General features: G+C 30.0%; 1 protein-coding gene across 7 annotated transcripts in view; it reads left to right on the plus strand.

Annotated features, from left to right (window-relative positions):
- Positions 1-12,882, plus strand: part of LOC122511604 (homeobox protein prospero) — a 198,420-nt gene extending 185,538 nt beyond the window's left edge. For 5 of the 7 annotated variants that reach the window (XM_043626969.1, XM_043626963.1, XM_043626966.1 and 2 more), the window contains exons 7-8: positions 10,249-10,408; positions 10,716-12,882. In XM_043626969.1, the coding sequence (XP_043482904.1) occupies positions 10,249-10,408; positions 10,716-10,895 (340 nt within the window). In that variant the 3' untranslated portion in view covers positions 10,896-12,882. The remainder of the gene's footprint in view (positions 1-10,248; positions 10,409-10,715) is intronic. The other 2 variants (XM_043626967.1, XM_043626968.1) reach the window with 1 other exon arrangement.
- Positions 12,883-22,891: the final 10,009 nt, after the last annotated feature.

The following is a 22,891-nucleotide window of genomic DNA, read 5'->3' on the forward strand; positions in this document are numbered from 1 at the left end:
CCGCCCTAATCGGCTTTGTATTCGCCGCGATGGCGGAAAAGTAGAAAGGGGTAACATTCTCTCTCACTCTCTCTCTCTCTCTCGCCCTTTCCACACAATTCCTCACTGCCGCGCTCCATGAAGGATTTAATTTGCAACCGACGGCGAAAAACATTTTTTAACAAAATTTACTGCCTCAACTTCAATAGCAGAGGGATTTTATTGAGTAAAGGATCGAATCCTCTTTTATTTAACCCATTACACATTGAAAGCAGCAAAAAAAAAATGAAAAATGGAAAATAACAAAAAAAACAATTGTTACAAAAGTCCCAATTAACCCGCAAAAAAGAAAAAAGATCACGAAATCAAAAGAAAAATTATTTTTCGAAAAGGTATTGAATGTATAGATGTAAAAATTGGGAGGAAAAAAGAAAATATTTTCTCTTGTGGAAAATTGAGACTCAAACTCAAATTTTTTGAGAGAGAGAAAGAGAGAAATTTTTAGTTCTTTTTGAATAAAAAAAAGAGAGAAAATTTAAGTTCATTCAATAAAAAAAAGGAGAGAAAATTAGTTTTTGAATTAAAAAAGAGAAAATTTAAGTTCTTTCAATAAAAAAAGAGAGAAAATTTAAGTTTTTGAAAAAAGAGAGAAAAAAATTTTTTTTTAAAAAAGGAGAGAATTCACTGTGGAGTGAATTGAAACTTGAAAATATACTCTCATGAGAGGGGGCTCAGGGGGTGGGGGACAGGGGTCTGGGGGGTGAAAAAATATAATACATTTAGGCTCGATGAAGTTGCTTGAAAATTCACAGTGCGACACGTTCCTGTTCTCTCGTGAGACTTCAAGTGTCGAATTGGAAATGCAGGAATCGGCGTGAAATTGCTACATTTCGGCCAACATTTATCTCTATATAGTTCTCTCGCGGGGGTAACGTTCGGCTGGACAGCGACTCTGAATTGATTTCATTTGAAAACCCTCTCTCGTCAAGCTTCCCTCCTCCTCCTCCTCCACCACTCCTCCCTCACACTGTCTCTCTTTTCCTGCTTGTTGGCCGTTCACCCCCTGTTTCCTCGTCTCTACTCTTCCGATTTCAACCCGGGGTCTCTCTTTCAACTACTGCGATGCATCACTGTGCAGACCTCGAAAAAAAATCTCCATTTAAAATTCACGTCCAAGTAAAATAATTTTTTCCCCTTTTTTTTTTGCTTTTTTAGCGAATATTTTTCTATTTTGCAAATGAAAAATAAAAATTTAATCTCATTTGAAAATGTTTAGGGAAAAATATTATTTTTTCTGAATTCGATATTCGAAACTGTTTGGAAATGTAAAAATTAAATTTTTGACTAGAATTCAAGAGAGAATTTACCTTGTACTATTTTTTTTTTACTTATTTCACTTTTATTTTTACTTATTTTTCACTTTTTTTTTCTTTTTACTTATTTTTTCAACCAAATGTAAAAATTTGGGCAAATTTTTACATTTGGTTGAAATAGTAAATTTTTTCATAATAAAATATAATTTTAACAGTAAAAATTTCTACTAATTCTCCGTAAAATTTCCCTAACGTAATTTTCCCCTCGTTTTCAATTCAAATTCATCGATTTTTTAGTCAAAATTTAATTTTACATCTAAAATTAATTTTCTTTTTTCGTTGAAATAATTAAAAACAATTTCTTTTTGTAGAAAAAAATTATTTTAGTTACAAATAAGAATTTAAAAAAAACGAACTAAAGTAAAGAACAAGAGAATAAGGAATATTGAAAAAAAAAAGATATTCAGACAATGGACAAGAAAAGCAGCGAGGTTAATCGCCTAACGACAATGAATTTCGAATACGGCCTACTTGTAGCCCGTATAATAGTGCCTAAGATAGTCGAATAGTAACTTGCTGCGCCACCCGCATGAGTGGTTTTGCTTTCGGAACACTTAGAAGCTAACTTGACATATGGGCGATTTACATACGACGTTGTATAACTGTATTTAAACGACCTATCCCCCCTCTCCTTCCCTTTCTTTTTTTTTCCCAGCAGCAATGAATCGAAATCATTCCCCAATATTGCGACTCGTAAGAATACAATTCTCCTCATTCTGAAGAGCAATGACGAAGCACTTTGCAAAATAGGTTTTCTCCTTTTGTCGCCAAGACCCAAATAATGACTGATAAATATCCTTCTATCACATAAGTAATCTGTTGAATGATGGTATTAAATCTCCTCAAATCCAGGGGATTTATGATAATTTATATATTTTCACAAAAATATTCTATTTATATACAGAGAAATTTTTGGCTAAAATATTGTTTAAAAAAAATAAAAAAAAGTATCAAAATTGTTCGTTGTTTAAAATTTGTTTTTAACGTTTTGTTTAAACGTAACAAATTGGAAAATTGCTTTAACGTTTAATTTAAATTTGCTTTAACATCAATATTTTTTTTTTTTTATTTTGGATGACGGTTTAATGAGAGAATTATGAATCTTTTGATCTCGTCTCGGGAGTCGATGCAAGAGACAGATGCAATTTAGCGTCGATATCGTTTTACTGACAAAAATATCAAATGACACACAGGTTCTTCTATAACTTTACCAATTCTCATTTTTCCACTTTTGTACGTTTCTGTTTTTTCGATTTCCTTTTTTTTAAATAATTCCCCCTCCAGTGTTTTTCTATTTTTTCTGAAAATATTTTTAACATTTGGCAAAATTAAATTTTAGTATTTCTATATTTGGCATTGTCGAATTTTACTATTTCTATATTTGGTAATATTTACCACTTTGACTGGATAATATTTAATTTATATTTGGCATTATTTTTATATTTGGTAATTGGTAATGTTAAATTTTACTATTTCTATATTTGGCAATGTTAAATTTGTACTATTTCTATATTTGGCAATGTTAAATTTTACTATTTCTATATTTAACAATGTTAAATTTTAATATTTCTATATTTGGCAATTTTTGAATTTAACTATTTCTATATTTGGCAATGTTAAATTTTTACTATTTCTATATTTAACAATATTAAATGTTACTATTTCTACATTTGACAATATTGAACACTAAATAGTAAACATTTAACAACATAAATTTAAATACTCGTACTATTTTTATATTTGACAAAAACTTATTATTTCAACCGTATAAAAAGTTGTCAAAAAGTAAAAATAGTAAATATTTGACAATATAGAGCCAAAAAATTATTTTTACATTTGGGAAAATTTCCCCTAATTTCGACTATTAACACTGGACTCGTTTCTAATTCAGATCTAGAAGAATTTTACCATTTCTATATTTGACAATGTTAAATTTTACAATTTTTGTATTGTCAATGTTAAATTTTTAGCATTTCTATATTTGGCAATGTTAAATTTTAGCATTTCTATATTTGGCAATGTTAAATTTTAGCATTTCTATATTTGGCAATGTTAAATTTTAGCATTTCTAAATTTGTCAATGCTAAATTTTACTATTTTCATATTTGACACTGTTAAATTTTCCTATTTCTGTATATGGCAGAAAATTCTATATATGGCAATGTTAAATTTTACCATTCCCATATTTGACATTGTCAAATTTCATCACCATATTATTAAAAAACGTTTTCAATTGTCGGGAGTGAAAAAAAAATCTATCCTCAATATAAAGTAGACTCGCAATCTTTGGAGGGTTGGATAACACCCTTAACTAACCCAGTGCCCCACTGGCATGAGAGTTTGGCCCCTAAACCTAAACCATTCTCTCCGCCTCCATCGTGTAACGGTCGCCAAATAGATCCGATCATGCGATGATCTCACGAATACACTTCTCTTCTTTTTTATTTTTGGAGATGGCGAACGAAGGGTGGAAAATAAAAAAGATGGTCCTTTCTCATTTACACCCCCTCCTCCGATTTTACTAAAACTCCCTTCTCTCTCTCTCTCTCTTTCTTTCTCTCGATTTTTTTCTTTTCTCTATACCTTTATTTTTATGTACATAATACAAAGTATATAGAATCTATCGATCTATTTTTCTTTTATGGCTATATAGGTGCGTGTATTATGCGCGAGTAGTGACGCTAATTTATTTTCTACGCCACTGATGCTTGTCTTTTTAACCATATTTTTCTCCTCGGCTTATTTTTCAAACTATTTATAGAAAGTCTATTGGGAATTATTACTGCAAGATTATAAAATAGAAAATGATTTTATTTATTAATTATTTAAAAATTAAAAATAGAGAAAGTTTTAAGAAAGAGAGAGAGAAAGGGAAAATGTTTTGGTGGGGGGAGGGGAATTTGCTCCGTTTGTTTTTCTCGGTCTCTTTTTTTTTTTTGTTTTTTTTCGAGAGTATAGAATTGACTTTCGTGAATTTCTTTCTGCTGCTCATTCTCGCGCACTCGGACGAATCGGCTCGACGTAATATGGTTTAGCATGGCATGACAGGAGGTAAACTTGACAACAAAGAATTATTGATTTTTTCTCAGCGATATGAACGAGTTGCCGGGCGGTTGAGCGGTCCCGATAGGGTATTCGACAAAGGATGTTTTCCGTGTCCTTAACCTAGGCAACCCTTCTCCTACGCTCTTGCGTGCATGCTCCCGTTTTGTCTCGCAATTCCCTCCCGAGAATGTGAGAGAGTGCATTACTTGCATATATATATAAATACATCCGAATCTCTCTCTCTCTTTTACTCTTTTTCTCTTTCTCTCCTTTTCCACTGTGTAAATGCAGCGAGGACTTAACTGCCTCATTGTCATTCCGGCAAGCATTCAAGAAACTTTTTCGGGACAGATGTGCAAAAAATTTAAGGTCAAAAATTCATCTGCCATTTTTCCCCCACCACTGCGAACCAGTTATAAACTCCTTCGAATACAAGTATATAATTTCCCCCCCTTATTGACTGTGAAAAAATAGTTCCTTTAAATTTTAAAATATAAAATGATTCTAGGTGCTAAAATCATACATTTCTAATTTCGACTATTAATAAAAAATTCTTTTCTAATTCTAGAGAAATTTTACTATTTCTATATTTGACAATGTCGAATTATACAATTTCTATATTTGGCAATGTTAAATTATACCATTTCTATATTTGGCAATGTTAAATATACGATTTCAATGTTTGGAAATGTTAAATTTCACTATTTCTGTATTTGGCAATGTTAAATTATACGATTTCTATATTTGACAATGTTAAATTTCACTATTTCTGTATTTGACAATGTTAAATTATACGATTTCTATATTTGACAATGTTAAATTATACGATTTCAATATTTGGCGATGTTAAATTTCACTATTTGTGTATTTGGCAATGTTAAATTATACCATTTCTATATTTGGCAAAGTTCAATTATACGATTTCTATATTTGACAATGTTAAATTATTCCATTCCCACATTTGACTTAAATTTTACGACAATTTTATTATTCTCCACCATTTTTTGAATCACACCCTAATTATAAATTACCACCAAATTCACAACAAATCGACAAGAATTCGTCTATCTCAGGATGAAAAATTACGAGTAGGGTTTCAAAAGTGAAAAAGGGAAAAATAACAATGAAATATGTGTCAGGTTGATGAAACTACCTGTCGAAATATTTCTGAAGATGGAGAAGGACACTTTGCGCTATTATATATATATATAGGTATATGATACCGGGAGAAAGAGATGGTAACGGATCGATTGAATAATAATAAAAAAAAAAAATTGAAAGAAAGAAAGGAAAAAAAAGCTCAAAGTGCAGTGAGAACACGAATCATCCGATACGATATGTTGGCATCAGAGACGTTGGGGTGAATATAGAAAGGGGGATGGGGGCAAAACCGTTATGGCAAAAGGAGGGGTGGACCGCGGTCTATTCAAGAGTAAAACCGCTCAAAGCAGCTGCCCCCGCCCCCTTAAGAGTGAAACACACGAAAATCCGTGTGTGTCTCCTTAAAACGAAACGAAAGTTTTCTGTTTGGAAAAAAAATAGAATAGAAAATGAATAGAAAAAAATTCGATTCAATTTAGATTCTTTTGAACAGGTTGAATTTTATTGTTCGCGTTTTGTATTCGCCTTGCCTAGTTCTATTGTTGTTGCTAAATCTCCAAGAAGCTAATTTGAAGTCGTTCGAATGTTTTTGAATTTATTTTCAATCTCTTAAATATTGAATCCCTATCTGTCTATTTCGGTTGGATTTTTGATTCCGAATTTGGATCAACTTATGATTTTTTATGCACGCACTTTTTGGTACCGATTGCAAACTGATTCTTTTAAGTGAATAGTGTTAGTAGCATTGGACATTTCAAGAAAATCTAAAAGTTGTTTGCTTTGTATCAAAGTTTCAGTAATCAAAAATCAGAAGATGATGGGAAGATGTTCCAAAGATGGAACAGATCGAAAACAATTTCTACCATGTTTCGAACGAAAACAAACATTCAGTAGATAATGATGATTCGAAAAAATCAGTAACTGAAGATTAGTGGATGAATGGTGGTAGTAGAAGGGGAAACCGGTTGAAGAAAAAAAGAAGTATGACAAGAGGGAGAAAGGAGTTTTAAGGCAGCCAGATGTACTAGCGGGGGTAAAAACGTAGGGGGCAGACGAAGTGCTCATTGTAAGATCGGCGCGTGCGGCACGCGGCTCCCCTTTTTGCACACACATACACACACACACACACACTCTATTTTTCTCTCTTTCTTTTTCTCTCCAGTCGTTTCTGTCACGTCTCGTCCCTTCTCACCCATGAACTTCTCTAGTCCCTGGACCCCTGTTCTTCGGCCTCCCTTTTCTTTTATAAAAGGGCGGCAGCCAGTCGACCCGGGGCCCAGAAAACACACTGATTGTCGAAGGCACATCTGCCATACGATCGCGCTCGATTGTCCGAAGCTTAGAAACTTGTCCGTGAAAAAAAGTGGCTTAGGGTGATGACGAGACAACTGAAAGATGAAAAGGGTCCAAGAGCGCATCACAAGTTTTTCATTACTCCCTATTAAATTACATCCAAACTGATACACAACCTCTCTCATTCTCTCACCCCTTCTTTTTTTTATCGATGCTTCCCACCCAGGAGTTAACATAACTAATTGGCGATCGTGCTTTACTTTCTATTCGGTGATTCTTAGGACGGTTGGGTCCTGAACCTAAATTTTAGATAGGCTCTAGGCTCAAAGGTGATTTTTAGTTCGGTTGTATCCTAAACCTAAATTTTAGATAAGCTCTAAGATGATCTTTAGTTCGGTTGTATCCTAAATTTTAGCCTAGGTTAAAAGCTAAGTTTTAGGCTGAAAGGTTAGCCTAAGATAAAAAAATTTCCCGTTCGCAACGAAAAGTAGATTCGCGAATATTGAAATTAACTGAAAAAAAGTCGACCCCATCATGTTGCATTCTCAAGCTTTGCTTGCGGTTTTTGCTGCTTCTTTTCACCCTTCGCGTCTCCTTCTCCGACGTGATAAACCCTTAGCTATAAAAATACATCATAATTGCTACGCTACCGCCATGAAATAGAATCAAGTAATCACTTGTTAAGTTGTATTTTAATTACGTGATTTTCCCTCGGCTCACTCTTAGATTCGGTTTTTTTTTGCAAAAATGTCGCGGGGGTTTTTTTTTTTATTAATACACACGCGCCTTGTCGCGCATACCTGAGTGTCTAGAGTTGATGGCGTTAAAGTGTTAATTACTAATTAAGAAGGGTGCAACATCAAGACCCTGAGCGACACCTTTTTTCAACGCGCCCTCTGAATACAGACTCATACGCTCTGCTGGACAAATATCAAATGCGACCAGGCAAAATTATTCTTTACATATACATATCTAGTTGCGCATTTTTCTTTGCTCTGTATCAACATGATGCTGCTCATTAAATTGCCGTGTGATTTTTAATTTCTATTAATTCCTATTAGTTTTCATCTTTAGTTTAAATTTCTATTTTTAGTTTTGATTGTTAGGGGATTTTTAAGAAAGGTTGTTAATTGGGGGGATGATGGTCGATTGGAGGGGTTTGATAAATTTTGGCATCGTTCTCGAGGCGCAACTGTGGGAAAGTTTCCGGACTGCTTCGCAGGGTTAGAAGATCAAGAAAAGCATTGTCAAAGGTCGGCCACCTGAGTGTAACGGTTGAAAAAAAGAGGGGAGGAGTTTCTTGAATAGAGTGTGTAAGACGAGAAGTACGACGTCTCAACGAGTCACTTGAAAACAGGGGAGAAACGACTTTTAGCCACATCCGTAACTTGATTTTTTTCCCACTGATATACTAAAGTCTCTTCGAAATTTTCGATATTATTCAAATACTTTCAGATTGAATTAAAAGAAACAAAAGGATAATTCTTATAAATACCTTTCCATCTTTCTGAAAAGGTCCACTTATGCCATCGATAGTCTGCATCATCTGCATCATGTGAAATCAAAAAAACAAGATTTTGTTAGAACTGAAATCATGAAATCAATTTTCTTTAAATAAAGTATAAGTATACAGTGTGGTATAAAGCAATTAGCGGTGGGAAGAAAGAGCCACTGCATTATTGTTATTGAGAAAAGAGGTTGGCATTTGGAAGCATTCTTGTTACTCTTAGCGGCAACGAAGCGTCTCGTAATTAGATGCTAATAATCACACCCTCATTGCTGGTGAAATATCTCTCACTCTTTTCTCCTTCTCTCAGTCTATCAATTCGTCCCCTGCTTCAACGATGCGCAAGAAGACCCCGAGGCAGTCAAGAGCTTATTATTCTAATTATACACAATACGATAATGAACTCGTTGGTCCTCTCTTTATTTTTTTTCACGTCTCCATATCTCTCACTCTCTTGAGGTTGCTCTTCTTCGTACTTTGATGCAGTTCGAAGAGTGGCAATTCTAGCACTCGGCTCTTTTTTTTTTGTCGTCCTATACTCTCAAATGACTAGAGGGAAAAAAAAACCTAGTCCTCTCCCTCTTGCACTCTTACAAAACCATTATGCGACATCGTAATCCATCTCTCGTACCGCGCGCTGTCTCTCTCTGTCTCCAGGAGTGTCTGTTTTAATTAGGCACTCGGCGAATATCATCAAGATTTTGCCAGCAATCCGAAAAGCGTATAACTGAACATTCTATATACTTGGCGATTCGACGAAGCTCGATTCGACGAATGCTGTTCGATGGGTGGTTGAATAAGGATTATAGACACCCTCCCTGCTGATGTCGAAGAGACGTTCAAGTGTCTCGTATTTATTACGAACACTACGCTTGCTACCGCTAATCAAAGAAAATTGTTTCTTGCTGATGAAAGATCTTCTAGATACCGCAAACATATTTTTTCTCTAGATGGAATCCTTTTTCTCACTCTAGAATCGCAAGTATAAACTCCCAGACAATTTTTTCCAAAGCAAGAAAATCAGCGCATTTTTATCAGCGCATATCAATCGTGTGCTTGCTGAATCAGAAGCAATCTTAAAAATTATCCTCGAGACACAAGAGTTATCAAACTGCTTTTTCCAGTGAACCGTAAATATTTCCTTTAGAATTCTCCTCGATTTTCACAAGATTCACGAGGAGAATCTCTCGTGAGATTCGCGTAACGCCGAGAGTGCCTCATGTATGCGCAATAATATACTTTAATGACAAAGTCTTTTCCCTAACCATCATCATATTCCCTTGTGAGAAATATATAATTCTTATCCTTCTTTTTTTTTTGCTGTCTTGTAATTAATTCACTGACAATATTTATACATGCATTTTTGAAAAAAGTTGGCGGGTCATCATCTGTATAATTAACGGGTTGCCAATTAGTAATTTAGTTTTATTTTCCCCAAAGGTTTCGTTAATTAACAGAAAACTAAACTGTTCCAGGTCTTTTACTGACTTATACTGTATTTTTTGCGCAGTATTTTTTTCTGTGTGTGTGTGTGTGTGTGTGTGTGTGCTTCTCGAGTCTTCTTAGATAGCTCGTTTTTACACCATTATAAACGTGGAGGCGTTCGTCCCAGCCCCTTTGAAATGTGGGCGACGTCGCGTGCTCTTTTTTTCCGAATGAACTCACCTTTAGACTTGTACGACGACAAGAGAAGAGAGCGAATATTTTTCTCTCTGCAAAGAGAGTGGCAAGTATTCTCTTTGCGTCATCTCTACGCGCTCTTTAGTATATCGATCTTTAATTAATTAGTGGCAATGCACATATCTTTACCGCATTAGTGACTCAATCTCTTCCCTCCTCCCTTGCCTCATGTTCGCCTCTCTTTGCAAAAGAGAAGGCGCGCCTTTTTCTGAAGGTGATTTCTATATAAAAGTGTCTCTAATTTGCAATCTTTTTTTTTCTATGTTACAGGGAGTTCTACTATATCCAGATGGAAAAGTACGCGAGACAAGCTGTATCGGAAGGTGTGAAGAATTCTGATGATCTACGAGTTGGAGGTGATTCGGAAATCTATCGAGTTCTCAATCTTCACTACAACCGCAACAACCACATTGAGGTATGGGGTCCCCAGGTGCGCAATTGAAACTGAACAACGCACAATGCTATAAACATTTCTTTTCGTTTCTTTATTTTTTTGGAAAATTCCTTTTGCAAACTGCTCTTTTGCATGCGACAACTGCATGCTAACAAATGCTAAAAATGTTTACAATGTTGAAAACGTTTACAGTGTTGAAAACTTTGACAATGTTGGATACGTTGAAAATGTTGGAAGTTGTTAAAAATTGGAGCTAAGCAAAAAATTTTTGTCACGCTGCTTTTGAATGTCTTTAAACAAATTAGAAGAAAACAGCAAGAGACTAAATTCCCTTTTGTTACAGGTGCCTGGCAACTTTAGGTACGTTGTGGAGCAGACTTTGAAAGAATTTTTCAAAGCAATTCAAGGTGGTAAGGATACGGAACAATCCTGGAAGAAGTCAATCTACAAAGTGATCTCGAGGCTAGACGATCCGGTACCAGAGTACTTCAAGAGCCCAAATTTCCTTGAGCAACTGGAGTAAAGGTGTGCTCACATCCCCAATTTAATCAGCGAGCATCGAGTGTGATTGCTTGATGATCGGCAGAGAAGAATTTTTAATGAAAAGAAGATGAAGAAGAAACAATGACACCGCGACGGCTGAGAAGGACCTTAATCTCGTGGTTGACCGTCGATGGAAGCGCATCAGGTATCCTTAGTAACATATCGAAACCGAGCGAGAGGAAAACGAAAGCGTAACACCTAGAGATCATCATAAAAAATTTAAAAAAAAACAAAAAACCGTCGCCAAACATTTGTCACCGATGCGGACATGGCGAGCGGATCACTTATATCCGAAACTCAAAACTTTGAGTGATAGGAATACAAAACTCGAATAAGCGTGTCAATTAATTTGGGCGAGATGACAATTTTATCGAGCACCTCAATAAAAACCGATTGACAAGTGGTCCACGATGAGAAGGTCGAATTCGCGCATAAGTTGACTTTTTTTAAAAATCAAAATCCTTTTATACATTGAGGTGATTTTTAGAAATTTTCGCCAACACAAAATCGTTACCAAAAAAAAAAATCAAATTGTTCTAAAAAAATCAATTTTTTCTTTATTATCAATTCACGAAAAGTGTTCTCAAAGAACTTTTTATGAATTGATAGAAAAAAAATTCTTCGAGACGAGGAATGGAACGATCTGAAATTAATCGCAAAGCGCTCAATTTCACGTCGTTTACTATTTTAGTGACGATTTTGTATATTAATACTCGTCACGTGCTGTGAATTATCGTTTTTTTTTTTGTTAACAAAATTAACGTATTAAAGAATAGAGAGGGAAATTCTCTCGCGGAAAAGTGTTTGCAATACGTGACGAGGATTATTATTTTTCGGCCCTTTGGAGATGACTCGATGACGAGAACTCCAAAGTTGCAATCTGCAGAATGCAAAAAACTTTCTTTTCTTAGAAAAGGTATTCATACCAAATAAGTTTTTTTTTTGCTTGAACTTTCGGGTTCTTCAAATTGTAAATATGAGAACAAACAAAAAATTTTAATGTATTGTATAGGCCACAGAGGTAAAGTACGATAAACGTGACGCAACATTATTATTATTATTATTAGTTTTTTCGTGCAAAAGAGGGAGAGCGTGCGAGTGAAAAGTAAAAGCGAGCGAATGAATAAACCAACTTTTCACGAAGGGCAAACAAAAAAAAAAACTTCGCGAAAAAAAATTTAGTGAAATTACAGATTTAAAAAAAAAATTCAAATCAGCAAATTTATTGTGTAACACTTTTAATGCTATTGGACCAAAAATGCATTAATGCGGGGACAAACTGATTGTTTAAAGGACATTTTCTTTTTGCAATCTGTGTTTCAGCGGAGAATAATATTAGAACGATGGGATTTTTTATCAGGAGAATTTTAATATTAGCATTTTTTTTATTTTTTGCAATTCAATTTTAATCAAACTTCAATTTTAAGTATAGAATTCAAGTAAAATTAAATTTTATTTTTGAAATTTAATTGAATTTGAAAAATAAAATTAAATTTATTTAATTTAAATAAGATCAGATTTAACTGAATTTAAAAAATAAAATTCAAATCTTTAGTTTTGAGATTTAATTGAAGTTGGAAATTAAAATTGAATTCTTTCATTCTTTTGGGACTTATTTCTAATTGCGAACAATTCTTCAATGAAGTAAAATTTTAGGCAAATAATTTTTATTCCGAGTGTAAAAAAAATATAGGGACATTTTTTTACCACAATTAAAATTATCGAACTGATATCAAAAGTATCAAATTGATTAAACAAAATTTGATACTTTTGGTATTTTTCGAATTCAAAATATTCTTAAGAATTTTAAACCGGTTGGAATAAATTTTAATAAATACTAAAAAAAATTTTATTCGATTCAAATAAACCGTTATTTATTTAAATCAAATAAACGATCATTTATTTGATTCAAATAAATGTTTATTTGATGCTAAGCAAACATTAGAGATTTTTCCATCTGTTATTTGAATGAAATAAAATTTTTTTCAGTATATAATGTAAATTATAATAAATTGCATTAAATTATAAAGGTTTATAATAAATTATAATAAATTATAATAAATTATAGTTAATTATAATGAATTATAATAAATTATACTAAATTGCAAAAAATTATACAAAATTATAATAAATTACACAAATTTACAAAAGAATTAAACAAAATTACGAAAAAATTACACAAAATTAAAACGAATTACCCAAAATTAAGAAAAAATTATACAAAATTTAAATGAATTACACAAAATTAAAAAAAAAATTACAATAAATTTAAACAAGTTCAAAATAAACTTCAAGTTTCCACATGTTTAAATTTGTCATAATTTTCTTTCAATTATCAAAAAAAAAAAAAAAAAAATTCAAATAATTTAAAGCTAATCGAACGAAATTGAACATTTTTTTTATCCAATTCTGAATAACTGAAAAAAAATTTTCCCCACTCTTAAAGTATCAAACTTTGAACAATATTTTGCAAACAGTCTTGAATTTTAAAAACAACTCTAAAATAGAAAATGAAAATTTCCAAAAAATAAATTTTGAAAATTTTAGACATTTTGAAATTAAGAACTAAAAGCAAATTTAAAGTTTGAGATTTTAACACAAGAAAACCAAAAGAGAAAAAAAAGCTTCAGTCGTTCTTCCGCGAGGCATTAATGACCTAATATATTAATTATAATGAATAATAATATCCGTTACAATTAATATTATTTTGAGATGCTAGGCTAGTCGTAGTGTCAAGATAAAACGTGTAAAGAATTTAAAATTAAAACTAAAAAAAAAAAATAAGGAAATTAAGAAAAAAAAAGAGAATTTGAATCGTACCGGCGGCGTCCTGATATAGTAGGGCAATGATATAAGTGAAAAAAAAACTTATGGGTGAAATTGACATTAGACGCGGGTACGTATCTATTTAGAGTAGATTATATTGAGAGAATATAATTATATATAAATATATATATATAGATATATTAGCATTTTTTTTTTTTTTTAATTGAGAAAGTTAATAACGACGCGATTTCACATCACAATGTTGAACACGAATTATTGCGCTTATAAAAATAATGCACGTAGACAATTAATTATTTTTTAGATAAAAAGAAAGAAAGGAAAAAAATATCAAAAAAACGCGAAATTTGTGTTCTTATTGTTGAATCAATTTTGTAGATATAAACGAAAGAAACAAAAGAGAATTTACTATTTTTCGGATTATGGCGAACATTTCGCAATTTTTATATAAAAACAAAAAAAATCGCTAGAATCCATTTTTGAAATATTCTTTTTTTTAGATATAATTTTTGTAGCGTTGGATTAATTTTAAGTTATTTTTCATTTACACGCAATTTTTCCCTCAACCTTTCCTATTGTACTGCAAGTATTTTTATTGTACTATTTTTCCAATTGTATTTTTAGAAAATCCCCTCTCTCTCCAAAAAAAACAAAAATGCTGTACTTTAGTTGAGATTATGATTTAGATTTATTGTATGATTTAGCTTAATATATATTATATTATTATTATATTATTATATTATTATATTATACACACACTTTTGCAAGCGGTGAGTCTTAACCTAGTCACGAGTCACTATTTTTTAATTAATTATTATCAATCGACCTATTGATAATTTTATTTATTATTCACGCAAATAAAAACAAGAAAAAAAACATTATTAATTTGCTTTATTGATTTATTTTGCCGATTTTTATATCCATGTACTCCTTTTGTTTTACCTTTAATTTAAAAAAAAAAAGTCCTCGACTGTTTCTCGGCCTATGATTCCTGCAAAAATCCTGGGCCTTGAATGTCACAAAGTTGAAAGTTCAACAGTCGACTTAAAAATGTTTGGCGTTTTTTGGCCTAAGTGTTTTTTTCTTTAGTGGCCTAAGGGCGATATTTGAATTTGTTTCCAACTTTGGACAAAACGAAAAAAAATTTTTTTGTTTACGGTCGAGGGACTTTTTTTCAAATCGCGTTGTGCTTAACTGAAAAGAAATTTTTTTTTTGACGAAAGAAACAAAAAAAAAAAATGTGAAAAATTGACAAATTTTGAACTGACAATTTTTTCTTATCGAAAATTCAAATCATCGAAGTAATTTTTAATCTTATATATCTGGACGCCGCTGCGGAGATTGCGTCACAGAAATAAAAAATCGCTCTGTACCTATACATTTTTCTTTTTAAATTCGAAAATTAAAATTAAAAAAAAGTCAAAGTGCGAAGGACTGCCATCTCGTCCAGAGAATGACAGATCGATGACAAAGACGATTTTTTAATTAAAGAAAAAAAAGGAGAATAATACTAAAGTAAATAAATAATAAAGAAGCAGATTAAGCAAAGAATAAAAGATGAAACGAAGCAAAAGATAGTAAAAGTGGTGCGCGAAGTGACTAAATAAAATGCACCATTTTCAAATATCCTCGAGTTAAATTTGTTTAGGTAAGGAAAAAAAACGGTTAAAAGAAAGAGAAAAAAAAACATTTATAATCGATCGACTCGCCGTATCAGTGCAAGGAGACGATAATAACTTAAAAAAAATAAAAAACCGCAACTCTAAAACTAGAGGCAAAGTAAGGAAATGTAAGAAAAAAAAATGTTTCGGGAGAAGAAAAAGAGAGTTAAAATAATACGTACATACCTACGCGTAAATAAGGCAAAAAAAAAACGTAAACAGAATATTAAGTAATAGTATCTAACGTTAAACACTTGCAAGCTATTAATTATTATATTACGATTAATTAAAGATAAAAAGTGGCAGGCGACACACCTACCTTAAACTAATAAACTAATTATTAATACGATTATTATTAACTATCGAGTTTTTCGTGATTAAGTCATCGTGATAAACGAGAATCGGAGTAAGTTATAATTGAGAGAGACAATTTTTCCTCGATTATTAGAGTGTAAAACATTTGATGAAAAAAAAAAAAAGAAAATTACAACCAAAAAAGAAAGGAAGGGCGCTGGATAGATTTTTTTTCGTAGAATTTAGGGAAAAAAGAAAAGCGTCCTCTCCTTTTTTTTATCCGTTTTTTCCAGGTGCGTGAGAGGATAATTTTTGTGCGACTGAATATAATGATGATAATTAATTATTAAAATGAAAGTGAGAATTTTTTTTTTTCGTGTAAATGTAAAGATGATAATTAATATTACATTTTTATGCGAGTACCGCGTGCGTTACTAACTGATTGTTGACAGCGTGCGGACAAATTTTTCTGTGTGATAATCTCGTACATGTAGAGTGTTAAGAAATAATGGATTTTGGCGCGGTTGTGGTCAGGCGTGGAATGAGGATAACTCGAGGATTCAAAAAAAAAATAATTTAGGATGAAGCTCTTTCGAAAATGAAAAGAAATAAATATTTATATCGAAGGATATTCCTTCCCTTTTTAACATATCAAAATGAAATTTCAATTTTTTTTTGCCTTTTTTCATTTTGTTGAATATATTTATATAATTATTTTTTTCAAAACATATTTTTTATTTTCAAAATCGTCGATTACTCCGATTTTGAAATATACAAAATAATAGAGGAAAATAAAAAAATAATGGCAACGTAAAAAAATTATAAATAAAAAAATTATGGAAAAAAATTATGTTTAAAAAATTATGGTGAAAAATTTTACGGTGAAAAAAATTCTGGTAAATAAAAATCTATGGAGAAAAATTCTGCTAAGTAAAAAATTATGGTCAAAAAGTTATAGTGAAAAAATTATGGTCAAAAAATTATGAAGAAAAAATTAAAAATTAATGATCAAAAAATAATAAAAAAGAATTGAAAAACTCAATGATAGAAAAAAATATCAACTCTTGATTTCAAAATTTTTTATTAAAAGTAACAAAATATTAAAACATTTTTTTAACAATTTAAAAATTTTTTTTACAGAATTAACGGTAGTTGATACTCCTACCGTTAAATAAAATAATATTAAAAAATTTTTTTTTAACGAATAACGAATAAAAATGAACAACTTTTAAATATTTTCAATTGTAAATTTTATGGAACTTTTCCATGTTCAGAATTTTTAATTTCAATTTAAAACAATTTAATTTAAATTCAATTCTACTTTATTTGAATTAAACGAATTAATTTAAATTATTATTTTCAATTTTAAAAAAATAATTTCAATTCTCAAATATATTTCAAATATTGAAAAAATAGTTTCAATTTCAATTATAGTTTTAATTTTAAAATTAATATCAAATAGAAAAATTAGTTTCAAGTTAAAATAATTATTTTAATTCGAAATTCAAATTCACAATGAAATTCAATTTAAAAAATTAAATTACATTCTAAAGTAATTTAAAATTCAATTTAAAATCAAAAAATTTGTTTCAATTATTAAGTTGAAGTTAAATTCAATTTTATATTTAATTTTGAGCATAATTTGAAATTAAAAAATTAGTTTCAACATTAAATTTACATTCAATTATAATTATTTTCAATTTCAATTTAAAAAATTATTTTCAATTTAAAAAACTATTTTCAATTTAAAAATTAATTTAAATTTAAAACATTAGTTTCAATTATAAATTGAAGTTAAATTCAATTTTAAATTTCAATTGAATTTAAAAAATTAATTTCAATTTTAAATTTAATTTCAATTCTAAAAATTTGTTTCAATTCTAAATTTAATTTCAATTCTAAAATGAAATCCAATTTAAAAAATTAGTTTCAATTTTAAATTTAATTTTAATTCTAAAAATTAGTTTCAATTCTAAATTTAATTTCAATTAAAAAAAAAATAGTTTCAATTTCAAATTTAATTTCAATTCAAAAATGAAATCCAATTAAAAAAATTAGTTTTAAATCCAAATTTAATTTCAATTTTAAAACTTAGTTTCAATTCTAAATTTAATTTCAATTAAAAAAAAAATAGTTTCAATTTCAAACTTAATTTTAATTCAAAAAATTAGATTTTGATTTTAAAAATAGTTTTTGTTTTGATTTTGAATTCACTAATTTACCAAAATTAGTTCAGGTTCAAAAAGTTAATTTCATTATAAAATTGAATTTCAATTAAAAATTTTAAATATAAATTTAGTAGAAAGCAAATTTTGAATTCTAAACTACAACTATTTTAATAATTGACTTTTTTCACTGGCTATTGTTTATAACACTAATATTTTACAGGGCAATTAAGAGGCTGTCGATACTCCAGCTCTTAACGCATTTTACAAATAAATAATTTACAGATGAATACAATTTGAGAGGCTGTTGATACTCCAGCTCTCAAAATACTTCAAATTATAATTTTCGTGAAATAAAAAAGTTGTAGATTTAGAAATTAAATGCTAAATTAAATGAATTAACTGAATAATTAAAATAAATTAAATAAATTAATTAATTTAAATAATTTAAATGAAAAAACATTTTCATTAAATTTGTACTATATTTTACATTATTTTTATTATAATGTAATTATTTTATTATTAAAATTACAATATAAATTAATTTTGAAATTATAATGTAATTAATTTTTATAATTATAATAAATTATTTTATTAATATTTGAAATTATATAAATATTTATATAAAATATAGTTTACAGGACAGGAGAGGCTGTTGATACTCCAGCTCTCCATTAGATTAAATTTTTTTACGAAATATAATTTTTTTTTGACAAATAAAAAAAAATTGTTCATTTTTACAAATCAAAAAAATTCATCCCACACATTATGAATATATTTTACAGTAAATCGAGAGGCTGTCGATACTCCAGCTCTCGATACCAATTTTAAATCCTCTCCCTTCGTCTCAAAAAACTGAATTCAAGAGTTGATATACGAAAAATAAAATTTAATTTCCAATTTTTAATAAAAAGTAAAAAATCATCTAAAATAAATTTCAAGAAACCAAAATTCAATTTAATTAAAACATCGAAAAAAGAAACAACTAAAAAAAAGAGAAAGAAAAAATTCTTTTCCAAAAAAGAAATGAGCACATCTTAGAATCCAAGAGTCGAGGGGTCATTAGAAACTTTAGGGGCGGGGTGGGGGGATGCGATTTTTTGTCGAATAATGTGGATGGTGCAGAAGCGTAGGGAGCCAAGTGTCCTTGATGCGACCGTCGTTGAAGCCAAATTAAAAAAAAAAAATCTCGCGATCTCAAAAAAAAAAACCAAAAAATAAAAGAAAAAAAAATAATTTTTTTTTTCAAATTTTTTGGAAAAAAACGAGCGAAAGATCGACATCGACACCAAAAAGAAAAAAAAACCAAAAAAAAAAAAAATGCGATTTCGGACTGAGTTCGGAACCACGGGCTAAGAGACGTTCGGCGCAAACCGATCCTAGAAGAGACAGAGAAAGAAGAAAGCGAGAGGGAGAATAAGTGAGAAAGAGAGAGAAAGAGATATAGATAGAGTTTGAATGAGTAAAGAAAAAAAAAAATTATACAGAGAAAAGCCGACCTCCTTGCCTACCGGGAGGTCCGCAAATATATTGTAAAGACAACTTAGTAAGTGAATTTAAAATTAAGAGAAGTCAAAAAAAAAAAATACTTAAAAAAATGAAAAAAAAAAATGGGGGGAAAGGGAGAAAAGTGATGAAATTTATAATGACCGTTAAATGTATAAGTAAAATGAAAAAAAAAAATGAAAAAATTACTTCGTTAAAAAAATTATGTCCTTTCCTTTATGCACGATACTCTTTTGGCAGCTCTTTTGGCGAGTAGAGACACCAGCTCATTATATACATACAACACGTCTTTTGGCAGTGAAGATGAGTGAATCTTGTGTGAATGAGAGAAAATGATAAATTCTGCTACCACGGTCCCGTCGTCCGACTCAGTGGCGCTATCGAAATTCACAATTAGCGCTCAAATTTAATGAAATAAAAAAAAAGACAAAGAAAAATAATTATTAATTATATATATATTAAAAAAAAACTAATAAACATCAAGTACGCAGTGGACGAACAGTGCTATCCATTAAAAAAATTAAAAAAAAAATAAACCCTACCGGTCACCTAGAGTAAAAACCTTATGTAAGAATGATTATTAAAGCAAATGACAGGAAAACAAAAAAATGTGTTGAAAAAAAAGGTTCATCATCCCCTTGGCCAATTACATTCAGCAACCAATAGTTGGTCCTCCCTTTGTTTCCGGGTTTTTGATGATTATTTCAAATTTGGGAATCTCTTTGATTTTTTATTTCTCTTCTTTTATTTTTGTCTTTTCTGATTCTATTTTTTCTGGTTTCTACTTCTTTTTCTTTTTTTCTCTTTCTTCCTTTTTTATTTTTCTATTTTTTTTTCTTCTATTTTAATGCCACTTTTTGTATTTTTCTTCTTCTTTTTGTCATTTCTCTATTTATATTTTTCCCTTTCTGCTTTATTTTCTCCTTTTCTTTTTAATTTAAAAAAAAAATTTTTAATTAAAAAAATTTTTTTTTTATTTTATTTTTTAGTTTATTTTGTTCTGTTTTATTTCTTTTTTTATTTTCCTCCTGTTTTTCGTGTCACATTTTTATGTCTCCCTTTGATTTTATTTCTCTTTTTTTATTGTTCTTCTTCTTTTCTTCATTAGATTTTTTTTTATTTACATTTTTTCTTTTTTTTCTTCATTCCACTTTTTTTCTTTCTCTTCTCTTGTTTTTCTTCTGTTTTCACTTTATTTTCTATTTCATTACAATTCATTGTTTTTTTCTCTTTTTCTTCTTTTTTCATAATTTTTCTTCTCTTTTTTTTCAATTTTTAAAAAAATTCCTCTCTGCTCTTATTTTGTCATCTTCTTTGGAATTAAAAATGGCTGTGGAACTCTTCTCTTTCGAAAGTTCATTCTTTGAATTTCCTCTTCACCCTTTTCTCTCTAAATCTTTTCTAATTTTTCTTCTTTAGAAATTTTCTCTTCAAATTTCTCATACTTTTCATTTTTTTTTTTTTTTTTTAAATATTTTTCGCCTTTTTTTGGACTTTTTGTCCTTTTTTCCACCCTTTAGGTGCCATTTATCCTCTTTTGTACCCTTTCGGTACCATTTTCGCTCCTTTTTCTATAATTCGAAAATTTTCTCCCCAATTTCACTCCCCGTATTTTTTTTTTTTTTTTTTTTTTCAACAACCCAGATTGTTCCGTTATTTTCAATTCCCTTAAAATCCAAAGAAGTGAAAGAAAATAAGCAGGCTTTCGTTAATTATTAAAACGAAAACTAATCTTTCTAAACAAGTATCGAATAAAAATAAAATTTTCCCCAAAAAAAAACGTTTTGAAAAAAAAAACGTTTTTGAAAATAATTGAAAATTTTTAATTTTGTGAAAAAGGGGAGGACCGGAAATTAAAGAACGCTAGGCGTGTATAAAGATGAACACACACGAGATTAGAGTGTATATGTATGGACCTCCAGAAAAAAAGATATATATATATACACACACATTGAACATACGTATCAACAAGCAGTGGAGTAGGTTATTCGTACTTATAAAATAGAAGCTCCTAGTTAAATAAGAGTAATAATATTTAGTAACGAAAAAAAAATAAATAAATAAAATACGAACGAGCAGTAGCAACTAAATTGATGTGTGAGGATGTAAGCTAGATCGCCACACTGAGTCTAGGTCCTCAGAGGAAACGCAGACCCTTCAAAAAGAAAAAAAATAAAGAATATATAAAAAAAGGAAAAAAAAAATTTTTTGAAAAGACATCGAGTCCGATTTACCAAAAAAAAAAAAAAGATTTTAATCTTTGTCATGACTTACAAATTTTTTTTTGCTTTGAAGAAAAAAAAATACTATTTTCTACATTCCTCATTTTCCATTACCATCGATAAGAGGACCAAATCTACAGTTCTATTTCTGAATACAGAAGAATTCAAGAGGACCACAAATGAGATAACAATTTCCAATTTGAAAATAGAATTTTGAAAATAGAATTTAAAAAAATAATTGTGACAAAGTTGGTAAATCGATCGATGGGAAAGTCTTGAACGATTGTGGGAATTGTTTTTCTGCGTCCCACAAATGGTCCCTAAATTAAGGAATCATCGTGTGGGACATCGTTGTCACAGCAAGTACTTTTTAGGCTCATCACACTCTGTTAATTTTTGTCTTTCAAGAAAAGAAAAAATCGATCCACAATTTAAACAAACCGAAACAATTTCGAATTGAACAAGAAAAAAAAATACTTCCGTCCTTTTTGCATCCGTGCAAGGATGCAAATGCATCGACAATTTTTTTTTTTTAATTTCAAAATACTTCCACAATTATTTCTTTTGCAATAGTCACAAAAATCGATTTAATGGGAAATTTTCTTGAAATGAAAAATTTAACAAAGTGTTTATTTGATGGGAAAGCAACCTGTCTACTTTGATGAACGCATTACGATATTTGACGAACTGCCATTTTCGATAAATATATAATATATAAAAGTTTTCATTTTTCAACGTTCTTCCGGCGTTTTTCTTCGGATTTTGTTTAACAACACTTTATTGTTTCGCTATCCTCGGTTGCGCACAAGACGAGAATATGAAAAGTTGAAAGTAGGGGGAAGCAAAAATTTCGTTTTTTGGCACAAAAAAAGGATTAAAAAAAAAATGAAGAAGAGAAAATTTGAAACGAGTACACGGGGACTTGTGGAACATATTCGCATGTGTCATTTTTGAACACTTTATACAAAAAAAAATCACACGTGCATTACTTGGCGTGATTTTGTCCTGTGACAGAAGTCTTCTAATTTGCATACTGCCATCTGATGTTAATTAAATATTTATTTTCTCTCCAATTTATCTTCGCTCGTTGGGCATTATTGTAAAAAAAAAGAAATCACTAAGAAAATTAACGCGTATCAAAAAAAGGGTACGAAACTCTTGGGCATTTTTCTCAGGGAATCGAAAAATTTTGTGATTTTCATGGCTTTAGGCAAAAATTTATCAAGGTGATATCGTTAAAAAAAGAAAAAGGATTTCTTGTCATAATTTTAAAAGAACCCCTTAAAAAAAATATATTCTAAAAAGATTTTTTCTCCTCTTAATTAATATCAGATGGTATTTAAA

The sequence above is a fragment of the Leptopilina heterotoma genome, unplaced genomic scaffold (genome assembly GCF_015476425.1).
Source record: "Leptopilina heterotoma isolate Lh14 unplaced genomic scaffold, ASM1547642v1 Lhet_88, whole genome shotgun sequence".
NCBI lineage: Eukaryota > Metazoa > Arthropoda > Insecta > Hymenoptera > Figitidae > Leptopilina > Leptopilina heterotoma.